General features: G+C 46.0%; 2 protein-coding genes across 4 annotated transcripts; both read right to left on the bottom strand.

Annotated features, from left to right (window-relative positions):
* Positions 1-3161: 3161 nt before the first annotated feature.
* On the bottom strand, positions 3162-12695 carry POFUT2 (protein O-fucosyltransferase 2). 2 transcript variants are annotated; one of them, XM_053981982.1, is made up of 9 exons: positions 12666-12695; positions 11180-11430; positions 10013-10157; positions 9608-9718; positions 7401-7467; positions 5837-5962; positions 5103-5283; positions 4738-4861; positions 3162-4458 (listed from the first exon to the last, which is right to left on the bottom strand). In XM_053981982.1, exons 1-9 carry the CDS (start codon positions 12674-12676, stop codon positions 4305-4307), a joined length of 1170 nt encoding a protein of 389 aa, XP_053837957.1. In that variant the 5' UTR covers positions 12677-12695; the 3' UTR covers positions 3162-4304. The 2 variants fall into 2 exon arrangements, with proteins under 2 accessions (XP_053837957.1, XP_053837956.1); XM_053981981.1 differs by lacking the exon at positions 12666-12695 and adding an exon at positions 12078-12256.
* YBEY (ybeY metalloendoribonuclease) lies at positions 11353-13031 on the bottom strand. Of its 2 annotated transcripts, XM_053981998.1 has the most exons (3): positions 12666-13025; positions 12512-12580; positions 12311-12397 (listed from the first exon to the last, which is right to left on the bottom strand). In XM_053981998.1, the coding sequence occupies exons 1-3, from the start codon at positions 13002-13004 to the stop codon at positions 12311-12313; spliced, it is 495 nt and encodes a 164-aa protein (XP_053837973.1). In that variant the 5' UTR covers positions 13005-13025. The 2 variants fall into 2 exon arrangements, with proteins under 2 accessions (XP_053837974.1, XP_053837973.1); XM_053981999.1 differs by lacking the exons at positions 12311-12397; positions 12512-12580 and adding an exon at positions 11353-11430 and having other exon boundaries at positions 12666-13031.
* Positions 13032-13191: the final 160 nt, after the last annotated feature.

Below are 13191 nucleotides of genomic sequence, written 5' to 3'. Positions count from 1 at the left end.
CTGAGAGCCCCTTAATTTCAAAATTATAACAATTCAGAGGGAGGGGGGTTTACATTTTCCATTTCAGGGGAGTCTCCTGCCTTCCTTAGCAGACACCTGTCTTTTCAAAGCAAGACAGATGGGAAAGAAGTCCCAAAGGCTGCTTAATTCCAAGCAGTTAGTGTTGCTGAAGTTGAATCCAAGAGGACAAATCCACTGGGATCAAACAGGAGTGGCAGACAGGATGGGTTATAACAGACCTACAAAGCTGAAGCCTTCTTTCTTCTTCAGGGCTCTCCCAGAAATTCTCCATGTCTGGACATACTCCCAGTCTCCCTGCTGGGAAGAATGGACTTGGATATCCCAGGTGACTGCTGAGGCTCAAACAATAAAGTTATGCAATGATCAAAGTGTTTTTCCCAAGGAAATTACATATTCTCTGAAACTGGGATAACCTATCCCATGGCTTTCTCCAGGAAGAGTCACAGTTGGATATGGTCTCCTATTAAGGATTCCATAGGCTTGGCTGAATTCCTCAGCAATGCCAGGATGTGGCCATTTGAGGTTTTTGGCAGACTGGGCTCATTTGCAGGCTTTGTTTCCTCCTCTCAGCTTTCCCACTGGATTGTGTTCTCTAAGGAATCTGTAAATCCCATTTGACTCCTGTTCTTTTGGACAATTTTTGCACCATTCCTGTACAAATGGAGGCCCTCTGTTAGGATTCTTTTCCCTACCATTCCCCAGCAGTTTTATCTGCCAGTCCATTCCCTACGTCAGTTGGGTTCTTCTGAGATTTCAGAGCTTCACAAGGCAGGAAATTGACTTGGCTTGGGAACTAAACACTCCTGAGGAATCGTCTGATAACATCACCAAGTTCAGCAGCTGATCCTTGTGCTGAAAGGATGCCTCTTTCTTCCCTTCAGGCAATTCCAAGGCTCACTGCTCCCATCTGGGAACAGCCCCCAATTTGGACTTTCTTGTGGAGTATCCCTCCAGTCTTCCCTGCTGGGATCCTGCTCAGGAATCCATGGGGGTACAAATTTAGTAATTAATTCTTCTCACCCCTGCCCAGTTCTAATTCCAAAGGATTTGGTGTCTGCCTTACCCAGGTGGAGTCTGGTTCCAACTCTGTTCTTACTGCTTCTGCTGCTTTCAATGTCCCAGGAATTCCACCAGTAGAATGACAGCATGTTCCACTTCCTCCAGGATTCCCTCTGTTGCATTTGGGTGCTGGAAGAATATGCAAACCTGGGCCTGTAGGGCTTTACTATCAGGAATTACATCCCTGGATTTGTTAAATTTCCTAATATTATCTCTTCCCAACAAAGCACTGGGCACACATAGAACATAGAAATAGATGTGCTAACCACTGTTTACTCCTCTGGAATTTCAGAGCGTGGAAAAAAATGACAGTTTTGGCTTTTCCTGATGGTACCCGTGAGGTGTATTTTACTTAAAAGCTCCTTCCCATGTTTTTCCCTGCATCCACCAAAAATCCACCTGTTCATTCTGAAACAGAGATTTTTAGAGTTAAGTTAACAAAATGAATTAAGCATTTATAATTTAGCTTGTAGAGTTACGTGTTGAATTTTAACCTTTTACTTAAGAAACCTCTGCCTGGTACAAAGGGCATAGGAAAATGCAAATTTCTGAAGCTTCTTGCATAAAGAACAATACCAGAAGAGGCAAAGAATCCAGATAAAGAAGCTCCTCTGTCTCCAAGTCTATCAAGACTGACAGATGTACTCAGATAAGCACCAAAAGACCAAAAGCGCACGCGCAGAGAGGAAAAGTTCAAAAGTTCAATCATGAGGAAGACCAAAATCTTCAGCCTCAGGACCACCGAGAGACCCCCGTACGACCACCACAGCAAACCACGCGTACCCAGAAGGACGTGGACTTACTTAACATGAGAGGCGAGGACAGGCGGGGCCAGGGGTTGAATATGCATGAGAAAGTTGTGCAATGTATTACTTATGGAACATCTTTGAGAACAAAAGTGTGGGTCAGACTGAGGCTCGGGGCACAAGTTTTGGAGAGCTATCTCACTTGTGCCGGGCGTTGACATACATACCCACTGCATAACTACCCCAGGGTGTGGAGTCTATTTATTTATTCCGCGTATCACTTCAATTCCCCAGCTACTTCCTCCCTCTCTTCCTTTATCTAACAGAATTTTAGCAGGTGAATATTCCCCTCTGGAAGAGCACCTTTCATTCCAAAGCTAATAACAAACGAATAATTTTCTTTGACCTTCATCGTTAGGATTCTACCAAGAGCCAGTGGATGGAAAATGATTGTCCCCTGGCCCCTGCTGGATTCCTGGAGCAGGGATTCTTTCCCTCTTTCCCCTGTGGTGGCCCTGCTGCCCCGCATAATTTTTGGCTTTGTTCCACAGCTTTTGCTTCCCATCCTTGGATCCTTCCCCTCACTCCAGGAGCTCCCAGCAGTTCCACACCCTCTTTTGCCCATCCTGATAGTTTCTCCAAGAACAGAACTGTGCATTTCCATTTCCTTCTTCGGCAATTCCCACAAATTCAAAACCTAAACCTGGCACAAGGAACTCTGGGTGCCTACAAATCCAAATCCAGACCTGGCTATCCCTAAACCAGCAATACAAACACACTCCTGGACAATTGGCATTCATTCAAACCTAACATTTAGGACACATCAAATACTTCAAAATTCTCAATAAACACCCTGTTGCCTTCAGCTCCCAAAGATTTTTGCTTTGGACTCTGATTTTGGGCTCAAGGGATTTCCCAGAAATAAACTGTGTGGTGCATGCTGGAATCCTCAATCCCATGAGTCCAGAGAGTGTTAGAAGCTTAGGTTAACCTGAGCCACCAGAAAGTAACTCTTAATAGTGATGAAGGGGAACTGTTGGACACCAGCCAACAGCAAGGGAACACTTTTAACTCTCGCCTGAAACTTTGCAGCAATTGGCAACACCAGCACCAGGGGGTGCACCCTGATGTGCTGAGGCCTGAGCAGCAGGGCTGACTTATGAGATGAAGCCTGGGCACTGTATGACTGACACCATTAGTATTCTTTAGCTAAAATTAGATGACAAAGACACAAACATAATGTAATTAAAGGGAGCTCACACAAGAAGGGGAGGAAAGAAAAAAACACCTACTGAGCTCAAAAGCAGAAACACTGTATCAGTGTGCATCACCATCTTGATTTTTTATATCTAGATTTTTTATTTGCATTGGATTTTATCCGCAACAGTTGTCTAAGAAATAATGTTATTAAATGTTTGTTTCTATTCTCACAGTGTGAGAATTTGTTATTGCTCTGTGTATGTGGCTTTGGCCACACTTGTAGAGACACAAAATAAGCACTTGGATTCTTCCAGACACATAATGGGCAACGTGTGTCAGAAGCCCCCTGTGGATAAACTGCCGCTCTCCTGTAGATCTGCAGTGGTGCCGCGTTTTGCAGAGTAGTTGAAGGGTTTACCCACCTTCACTGCGGGGAAAACTGATGGACTTTTGAGTACAGGGCTGTGGTGATGGTTCTGCCTTCTGTTGTGTCTTTCCTTTGTGGACACAAACCAGTGGAAAAGCAAGGCCCTGAAGCAATCAGGACCCTCCTGAGAGGGCCACCAGCACTGCCCCACTTCCAGCAGCAGTGCTGAACACACCCACCCTCCCCCAGGCAGTGCTGTGGCAGGCAGAGGAGGGAGCTCAGAAAATGGAATCTTGGCCCTGCTCCACCAGGTACCAACCTCTTTCTCTGCTAGGCAATGTGTCTTCACATGAAAGATGAGTCCCCAAAGGATGGGCCTTGCAGGCCCTTGGAGTGGGAGCAGCTCCCTCCATGCTTTTATTTCAGTGGCAGCTTGGTTCCTCCCTGGGTAGAGACTAGTGCTCCCAGGGTGAGTGTTCCTGGTGACATGGTCAGGACCCCCAGTCTGCAGCCCAGACCACAAATCCACTGAGAGAACCACATACAGGTATGAAATGCTCCAGCAGGCGAGGCTGGGTTGAACTGCCGCATCCTGGGCATTGCTTTGCCGCTTCCCATCACAGCTCTGCAGCCAAGAGGCCCCTGTGGTCTGTAGCAACCCATCTGGTGCATGTGGGCCCACAAGGCAGCAGGAGCAGGACATACTGGGAACCCAGGTGCACCAGACAGACATAGAAATGCTGTGAGGTCCAGAGATACTGAGCAGTACAGCTACCCCATGTCATACCCACACTGGAAGGGGAGCGGGAACTGAGAGTACAGGACTGGGTCATACTTCCAAGGTCATTCCCCATTATTTTTCTTATTATTTTGAACTCTAACAGTATCAAAACCTTTGTGTTTCTCTGTGTTTAATATACAATTTTCCAATGAGCTGGCTGCTCACAGTTTTTCTCTGTTTCACCACAAAATCGGTTGTAAGTTGTTTTTGGATCAAATCCCAAGATCTCCCTTTCCTCATGGATTCGGAAGGAAAATGTTGAAACTGAGGTGCCTATAAAATACCTATGGAGAAAAATCAAAAAGGGTTTGTGAGGGAGGGCAAGTTTTTAAAATGCAAGTAATTAGATTTCAGTCCAATGAACTTCACTGTTCAGTGAAATGATATGATAATAAAATTATCATATATACACACACAATATACCCATTATACACACCTCAATTATATAATTGATTATATAATGTCTTACACTATTTGTAAACAAGCTTGGGCCAAAAATCATATTCAGTTTTGTGACAGTGCTGAATAACGAGCTTTGGCTGAATAAAAGTCAGGTTTGCTACCTTGCATGTGCACAAATCCACTGGTCAATCACAGCCAAGCCCCCGTCCTTATACAGTTCCAGCTCCTCCAGAGAGGGTTCAAACCTCACCATCTCAGGCAGCAGTTTCTTGAGCAGTTCAATCTCTTAAAAAATGAAGGATATGAATTAATCTCTACATTTATGAACAGCAACTTGCTGCTGTCACACAATGTGTTTAAGGAAACCCTGGGTGAACAGTTACAGAGCAAGTGACACCAAAATCTACCAACAAATTTTACAATTCAGTTGCTGAAATTCACAGCATTGCAGGCAGGGAGAGGAGCCAGTGGTAATTGCTGCACTCCTCAGAAGTTACCAATCCTGAAGTGACTGTGATCTGCCTACCTTCCTCAACAGCATCAGTGGCTACAAAAACTTTTTCAAGTTTAAGTGTCTCCAAGAGGCTGTGGATTTTCTTTACTGCTCCTTGCAGGGAAGGCACGTCTTCTCTGTGACCCCAAATGAAGTCTCTCCTTCTGAGATGAACCCCAAGGTATGGGCCACCTAGAGCTGTGCCTGTCTTAACCTATGAGAGAAAGATCGAAACTTCAGAACTTGAGAGCATCACTGTTCACACTGAAAAGCCAGAATGCATCATCTCTGGATAAGGCACAGAATCTGTCTAGCTGCAGACAGAAATTTTTAAGTATGGACGGGAAGCAGCTTGGAACACTTGTTGCAACATTTAGATCTTGGGTGGCCACCATCATGCAAGAGAAACTGGAGTGCCAAATCTTTGTAAGCAAAAATTCCTCTCCTTGACCAAATAAATCCTCAACTGGCAGGTGGCAGCTGAACTTTACACCCACACCTAGTGCTGAAAACAGGAAGAAATTCAAGTTTCCTTTACTGAAATGAGGACAATAAAGATCTGGCCCTCAGAACCAGTCAGGCACACCTCGACAGACTCTGTTAGCTTGTGTCACACAGGGAGAAGGTGCATGAGGTACATGTGTGTCTACCTCGATGTGATTAGAAGAGTGTCACTCATGTGTACCTTCCAACATGCCCTACAGCACACTGCCAGGAATACACAAATAAAATATTTGTTATGGGGAACAGACTGTTAAGGATTTTACCTTCATCTGTGTCCAGTCCTCCTTGTACTGAGTCCTGTCTGCCTCATCCGTGGATTGAAGGAATTTCTTCCTAAACTTGTCTCCCACCACGCGGAGGTGTTTAGCAAACACCATGCTCCGACGGGTCTGTCAGAGTTAAGAGCAGATACTGAGTCAGAAAAAGGAGAGTTAAAAATGAGTAGGTGGACAGAGTTTCATACACACAGCACTTCCGGGATGCAGTTACTTCTGGTACATCTATGCAGTACTCTAAGCAACGATTTTATCCAAGCCTTAATAGTTTATTTCTAATTATCACCACATTTATAACCAGTATACTCACTTGCCCCTGCAATACACAGGTATAGGGAGGACACTGCAGTTATTTACACAGCAGAACACATGATACACCAAATTAAATATCCCAGCAATATACCTCACTTCCGTAAACAAAAGCTGGGCAAACACTTTAGTGTGCAAAACACCTGTAAGAATAAAACCTGCTTTAAAAATATTACACATCTAGCCACAGACATGCCTATGAAATTCAGCGGGAAAATTATGAAAAAGGAATTATTCCCTTAACCTGTGAATAAGAATCTCTAAGACTCTGTGATGCAGTTCCCACTGCACACAGTCACAAGCGGCCTTTTTATTAATAGGCAAAAGAATGAAGTTTTCCCTTTTTGTCTGCAAAGAAACAGAGAAGGGAGAGATGCTTCTCAGAGAAGCATGGAAAAAAGAGAAGAAGCCCTGGGTCCAAGCTGCAGTGAGTAAATTTTTGTTTGGACATTAGGCAAAACCACTGGGCAATGTTTAAAGTGCCACTGCTAAGAAATGTGTGTTATGGAACCATGTGGATTTCATGTCTGCTTTTACAGGACAAGTCATACTCAAATATGGTACCTGGGTTGCATTTCTTTCTTTAGGAGGTTACTCTTAATGAATAATTCATGGTAGCAAACTACTGTTTGGTCCACTTCTGAAAACATGCCATATCTCAACTGAACAGGCAGGTATTTACTAGACTGAGGTAATTTGTGTAATTTGTTTTGTAGTATCATGACAGTCAGTTTTTCTTAGGAATTTTAACTATATCAAGTACTCGATATCATGTTCCATTTTCCTGTCTGAACCTTGATATTTTCTTAAAACTTTTATGACAGGAATTATTTTACCGTAGACCTTTGCCTTGAAACTCATGGAAATTTTGCCTTTGAAGCCAATGGAGAGGGATTTGGGACAATAATGAGCACTTTACGGAATTCCTTTGAAAAGACTAATCTTGAGGTTGACTAGGTAAGAAACTGCTCCCTTCTGACTGTAGATGTGTTGTATAGGGGAGGTCCTTTTAATCACCATGACCTACAGCACTGGGCCTTTAGGCACAAGACAGCAGGGCAAATTTCTGTGTCACAATAATCCACAGCAGCCTGAAAACCATGTTAGAACACACTGCTGAAACAGAAGGCACAAGTGACTTTCAAGACAAGAAACCCAAGGCAAAACTGAAGCACACGTTGGTTACTGAATTTTTAGCAGAGTCAAAGAAAAAGTCTAGAGAAGCTATCTGTAAAATACTCACATTCCAATAATCTTTCCCTCCGTAGTGGTCATGAAGAAGGTTTTCAGCTCTGTCTAACATCACTGACCTATTGAAAATTGTAAAACTGAGTGCAGTTCCCTTAGGAATAGAATTTACATTATGTCGTTTCTTTACACATTTGCTAGGATAAAGCACAGACTACAGTCTGTTTGCTAAGGGAATGTGGGGAATGAGGGACAGGCTCCTATGAGGCAAATTCTAGTTCTCTACAAGGCAAATTGTGACCCACAGTCTGCTATGGAGAGAAGGGAACCATGCCACTCCCTGTGCCTGCTCTCTTCCCTAATAAATGGTGTCCTGACTCTGAAAGGTAAACACTAATAAGCATTAACCACCCCTCACAGTCTTTTTAATACTTGCTATGGGAGACATTAGATTTCTAACAGGGAGAGTGATCCAAAGGGGAGAAGTGACCTGTGTGATAATGCTCAGCCTCAGAGCACACAACAGCCTCTGGGAGGAAGCAGATAATGAAAACAAACCCAGAGAAGGTGTTCTCCACATGCAGAATAAAATGTCCTACAGTAAAACAACAGATCAAAGAACACAGAGATACTACCAAAATGTGTGGTAGCAGACAGCAGCTTGCCCTTCTCATAAATAAACACAGTTCAGCATTGTGTACTGGAAACATAATTGCACTATCAAAATTCTAAGAAGCAGAAGAGATTTTGAGAGCTTCAAGTATTCCAGAGCATAAGAGATGTAGATTTAGCTTGTGAGCACACTGATAAGCAAACACACAGAGAAATGCTTCTGCTAAAAGGGATCAAGGTCATTATCTGCATCTCCTTCTACTAAAAAGAGAGGAAGAAGATAACCAGTCAACTTTGGATTATCACTGCTGATCATCAACTGGACACCTGCAGGGAAGGCCCTAAATCACCTGGAAACAAACTAGACTGTGCTGGTGAAGAAGCAGCATGCATCTAACAGGATGATTGGAGGTGATTGAGGTGACTAATTGAAATGTATTGAGAAGTTTCCTTGAAGTGACCACACTGTAGGGGTAAAAACCCAGTCCTAGGATCACACAACTGGTTTTCTAGCCAGAAGGGCAATATGGGAGATCACAGCTCTGAACAATCATAGTAGTTTGAAGACACTGCCACACGTGAAGTTAAGGGACATCTCACTGACATCACCTAACAAGATTTTCTGACAGCCTTCATTAAAGGCATTTAAGAAAACTTGGCACAGAAAGGTTCTTGCATGGATTAAAAAAAAAAAAAAAAAAGTTTAGAGACAGGGATAAATGTATGGTTCTCATTGCAGAGGGAGGTCACAGTGGAAGGTCTCTTCTTCACCATATTCCTAAACAACCTACAGAAGGGCATGAAATTAGGTGACATAGCTTAACTATTTTAAATTCCTCAGAGCAGCTAAGGCCAACTATGAAGAATTAGAGAAGTCTGATCACTGGCCAATGAAGTGGCAGATGAATTCTAACATAGGAGTGAGCGTAGTAAAAAAAAAGAACAAAACCTGGTTTCATCTAATGGTCTTGATGGTCAGGAATGAGGACAGTTTGATGCAAACATCAAGGCAACACTCAGAGATGAAAATAAGGAACATGTGTCTCAAGAATTAGCAGAAAAAGAAGAGAGCATTTGACAGAACATGTAATTTGTACTGCAATGTAACAGGTTTACCCACACTCAGTGTGCAGGATCCTACTGAACTGGTTCGATAAGGTTCAGAGATTGGCAGTGGTGACAACCAAAGGCATGGAATGGCTTTCATGTCGAGAACAACTAATGGAGCCTGGACTCTTCCCACTGCAGAGGAGACTACTGAGGGGGAATGAGACAGAGATGTAAAATTACATGTGCTGTGGAGTAGAATATGGAACAGCTGTTGGTTAAGCATCTCTTCCACTGCATGATCTAGGGGATATTTGATGAAACCTTGGAGGTATGAGTCACAAAAGCAGCCTGAGAGGGAACATAAAGGAGCTCAAGCCTATTTGCTCTTAGGTTTTAGCACTGCAATCTTTAACTAAACTTACAGTTAAGTGTTTCTTACACTGTAAATCCCTTTTGTAATTATTTTAACAGAGTACAATAATTCAGTGATGAAGTATCTCAACAGTGGACAAGCCTTTAAATTCCCCCTGTTCTTCCCACCCAGCAATGGGGTTGAACAACAATAATACAGGAAAAATAGCTATATACAAGGCAACTCACTGTGCTGAAGTGTTCTTCAGAAGGATTGGAGCCACAACAGAGGCAGATCCTTGGACAGACAAACAAGAGACATTTAGGCCTCGTGTTTCCTTGTAACCCCAGAACCAGCCCCTAAAAGGGAACACAAAGGATTGGTTCACAGGCTTGTATTTTAAATTGATGCCATATATAGAACAAAACATCCTAAAAAAACTACATATGTTACAAATAAACCAGTCATCTCCTTTATGCTGCTCTTCTGTGTAGCAACAACTTTATAGAATCGGATCTTCTCATACCAGTACAACATTTTACTTTTCACAGGCTTTCTAAAAACAAAGTGAACTCCAAGCACCAAGATATCTACAGCAGGCAAATATCTCTCTAAATACAAATGAAAAGAGCAGAAGGAATGCTTGATGTTACCTGTAGTAGCCATCTTTGTCTTTGGAGTACATCAGTTGATCAATGCAAGCTTTTTCATCTATTTTTTCTTCCCATGTTCCTTCTTTCCATCCTTCTGCATAGCCTTGTAGCACATAAACCTGTTCAATAAAGGGCCCACCTGACTCTGAACAGAAGGCAAAACAAAGGACTTGTAAGCATTAAAACCCACACTGTAAAGGTATGAACAAGCATCAGTTGCAGTTAAAAACCTGCTAGAAATGCTAATGTTACACTACTCTCTCTTCCCAGTTTTCCCTATAAAAAAGGAAAGGAAGTTCTGTGAGAGCCAGAAAAGCTAAAAGGGTCAGGCAATGTGATCACCTGCTATCCCACCCAGCTCTGTGCTATTTAATGTGCCAAATGTAACAGAATCACTGTCACCTGGGTAAAACACACTAGGAAGCACACAGCTTTTCAGTGCTGTAAGCAGCTACCACAGGAGGAGGGCCTCCAAGAAAAATGTCCAGTACAAGCCCTTCTTCCCTAAATTTTAGGGTCTCTACAAGCATTTTCTTGGAAGGCAGGGAACAGAGCTCTTTGCAGAGGTGTGACATTTGGTGGCCTTTATTTCCTTTGCTGAACATGTCAGTGTGCAGTGTTCACCAACTGAACATTTGGTGATTAGCTCAACATGGCATTAAATCCTAAAGGAACCAACTTCACTTTCTTACGGAAAACCTTTCTTTTAGACACAAAAAGCAAGGGGTATTTCAAGTATGTGCAATATCGATAATGAAGAAGTAAGTTCAGGGAGAACCTGCTTTACAACTTTTACTGTCCAACCACCACATCCAGGAAAAAGATGACTTGTCTGTATTTCAACAAGCTGCCTCTCTCCTTATGGTCTTGTCATTATGGTCAAAATCACACAGAAATACCATAGGTGAATTTAACCACAGGCATTAATTGTCTATCTCTGGGGGTCCCTGAAGTCAAGGGGGCAGCAGTGCTACATCAAACAAGCTGCCAAGTAATTGGGTTATTCCATCCTAGTGGTTGTGTAGCTCAGCAAAACTCCTTCCCATCCCTCCTCTTGCCACCTCTATGATTTTTTTTACATAAAAGGATAAGAGCCCCTATAAGGACAAACCTGTTAAGAAACCATATCAAATATTTAATCGTAGATTGCATGATCCTATACCCCACCTGCAAGGAACTGCTCGTATTCAATGACAGGGATGTTCCTGTTGAGGCTTGGGATATCAAAGAACTCGGACCAAGCGATCTGCATCTGGAGGATGTCAGGGCTCTGCCAGTGATAAAGACGTCCCCAGGGAGGCAGAACCAACACCCAGTTTTCGCTTTTCCGTAGGGTCTTAAGAAGAGAAGCAATGCGAATGTAGACATCTCTGCGAAGATTGAACCCTTCAGGGGGGTTTACATCGTACAAAAGGTATCTGGGGAGAACAAAGGAATACCATTTTTTTCTGGGAGCACATTGAGGCTATTACACGTTTTTCATTTTTACCCTACAATCCTGTGATGAAACGGTTGGGAAGAAAGCTGCTCCTCTTTTTGAGTTTGTGGTACCCGGAAGGGGAAGAAGTATGGGAAGTCAGAACAGTGTGTGCTGCAGGGGCTGGAGGGGCCACTAGGGTCTCCTGGAGAGGTAGGACATGCCAGGAGCCTTTCTTGCAGCAGGTCAAGGAGTGAAGAGTCTTGCTCATCCTGAGGGTAACATGGGGTATGTGGTGAAAATGGTGAAACCACGGGCATGTAACCAAGGCTAACTCTTGTAAGCTGGACACAAAGGCAGGAGGATATGCTCCGGAGAAGTACGGGAAAAGAATGCATCTAGGAGCTGGCTGATCCCTGTGGGGTCCGTTACAACTCAGGACATTCTACAGACGAAAGCCCTCGGACAGCTGCGATGACACCTTCCAAAAACGACCCAAAAAAGAACCAGCAGGCGAAGGAGGCCCTTTACCAGCTGATGGCCGAGACACGTCGGTTCGCCTGTGCAAGGGGACACCGCACGACGGGGGGAGATCCCGGGGGGCAGGACCGGCCCTGGGTCGGACGCGGCGGGGCCACCGCATCTCACCTGGTGCGCGAGGCGGCAGCGGCGGCGGGCAGCGAGGAGGCGGCGTGGCCAGCGCGGAGGGCGGCGGGCGGCAGCTCGGAGGCGGCGGCGAGCGACGGCGGGAGGGCGAGCACGGCCAGGCCAAGCAGCAGAAGCGGCAGCGCCGGGGCACAGCGGCCGCCGGGCCGCTGCACCGCCATCCCCCACGCCACGTCCGGGGCGGCGCCGGCGGAGCCCCAGCCCCTCCCAGTCTCTCAGAAGAGGCCGGCTGTGAGGGGCCGCAGGCGAGAGCCCGTGATGCGGTTCAGCTCCTCCAGGATTTGCGCTTCCTTCTGGTACATCTGCGGGAGCAGCGGCGGTCAGCACCGGGCGAACCCCGGTTCTCGTCACCGGGGCCTCCGGTCCACCCCATGGCGGACCCCGCACACCCTCCCCGGCCCCAGCGCATCCCGCACCTGCTCCCACTCGGGTTTCGTGTCGTGCCGGTAGCCGAGCAGGTGACACAATCCGTGGGCCGCCGTCACCTGCGCGGGGGGCGAGAGCACAACATGTGTTACCGACCGAGCCCCGTGCCCGCCCCACCACCCGCCAGGACCGAGCGGGGCTCACCGCCAGGACATCGTCAAAATCCTCCCCGGTTTCGCGGCACTGCTGATGGATGTATTCCACCCCCAGGAAAATGTCCCCCAGATTGTACTCGCTGCGGCAACACGGCCGCGGCAGCTCCCCCGCCGCCACTTGGTGGAACGGGAAAGAGAGGACGTCGGTAGGCTCCGGGCAGTGTCGGTAGACGCCGTTCAGTCGCTGCATCAACGCGTTGCTGGCGCAGACTAGCCCCACGTCGAAGCGGGAGGCGCCCAGGGCGGCGCGCAAGACGCACACGGCGCGGCGAAGCGGGGCCCGGCGTACGGACAAGGCGCGCTGCGCATTCCGCAGCACCACGCTCATGGCAGCGCCACCGCCACCACCCGACCGCCCGCGGGGACCCCGCCCACCACAATGCGCGTCCGTCCTGAAGTCCCGCCCACCACCACACCCATAACAGAGACTACGCCCACTCAATGGGCCCACCCCTGTACAGGATCCCCGCCCACCCTTCTGTCCAGCCCTTAGTATGCCCGCCCACTTAGGCCAC

The sequence above is a fragment of the Vidua macroura genome, chromosome 7 (assembly GCF_024509145.1).
Source record: "Vidua macroura isolate BioBank_ID:100142 chromosome 7, ASM2450914v1, whole genome shotgun sequence".
NCBI classification, from domain to species: domain Eukaryota; kingdom Metazoa; phylum Chordata; class Aves; order Passeriformes; family Viduidae; genus Vidua; species Vidua macroura.
Note: the sequence above shows the minus strand (reverse complement) of the source record. Positions and strands in the feature narration are given on the sequence as shown.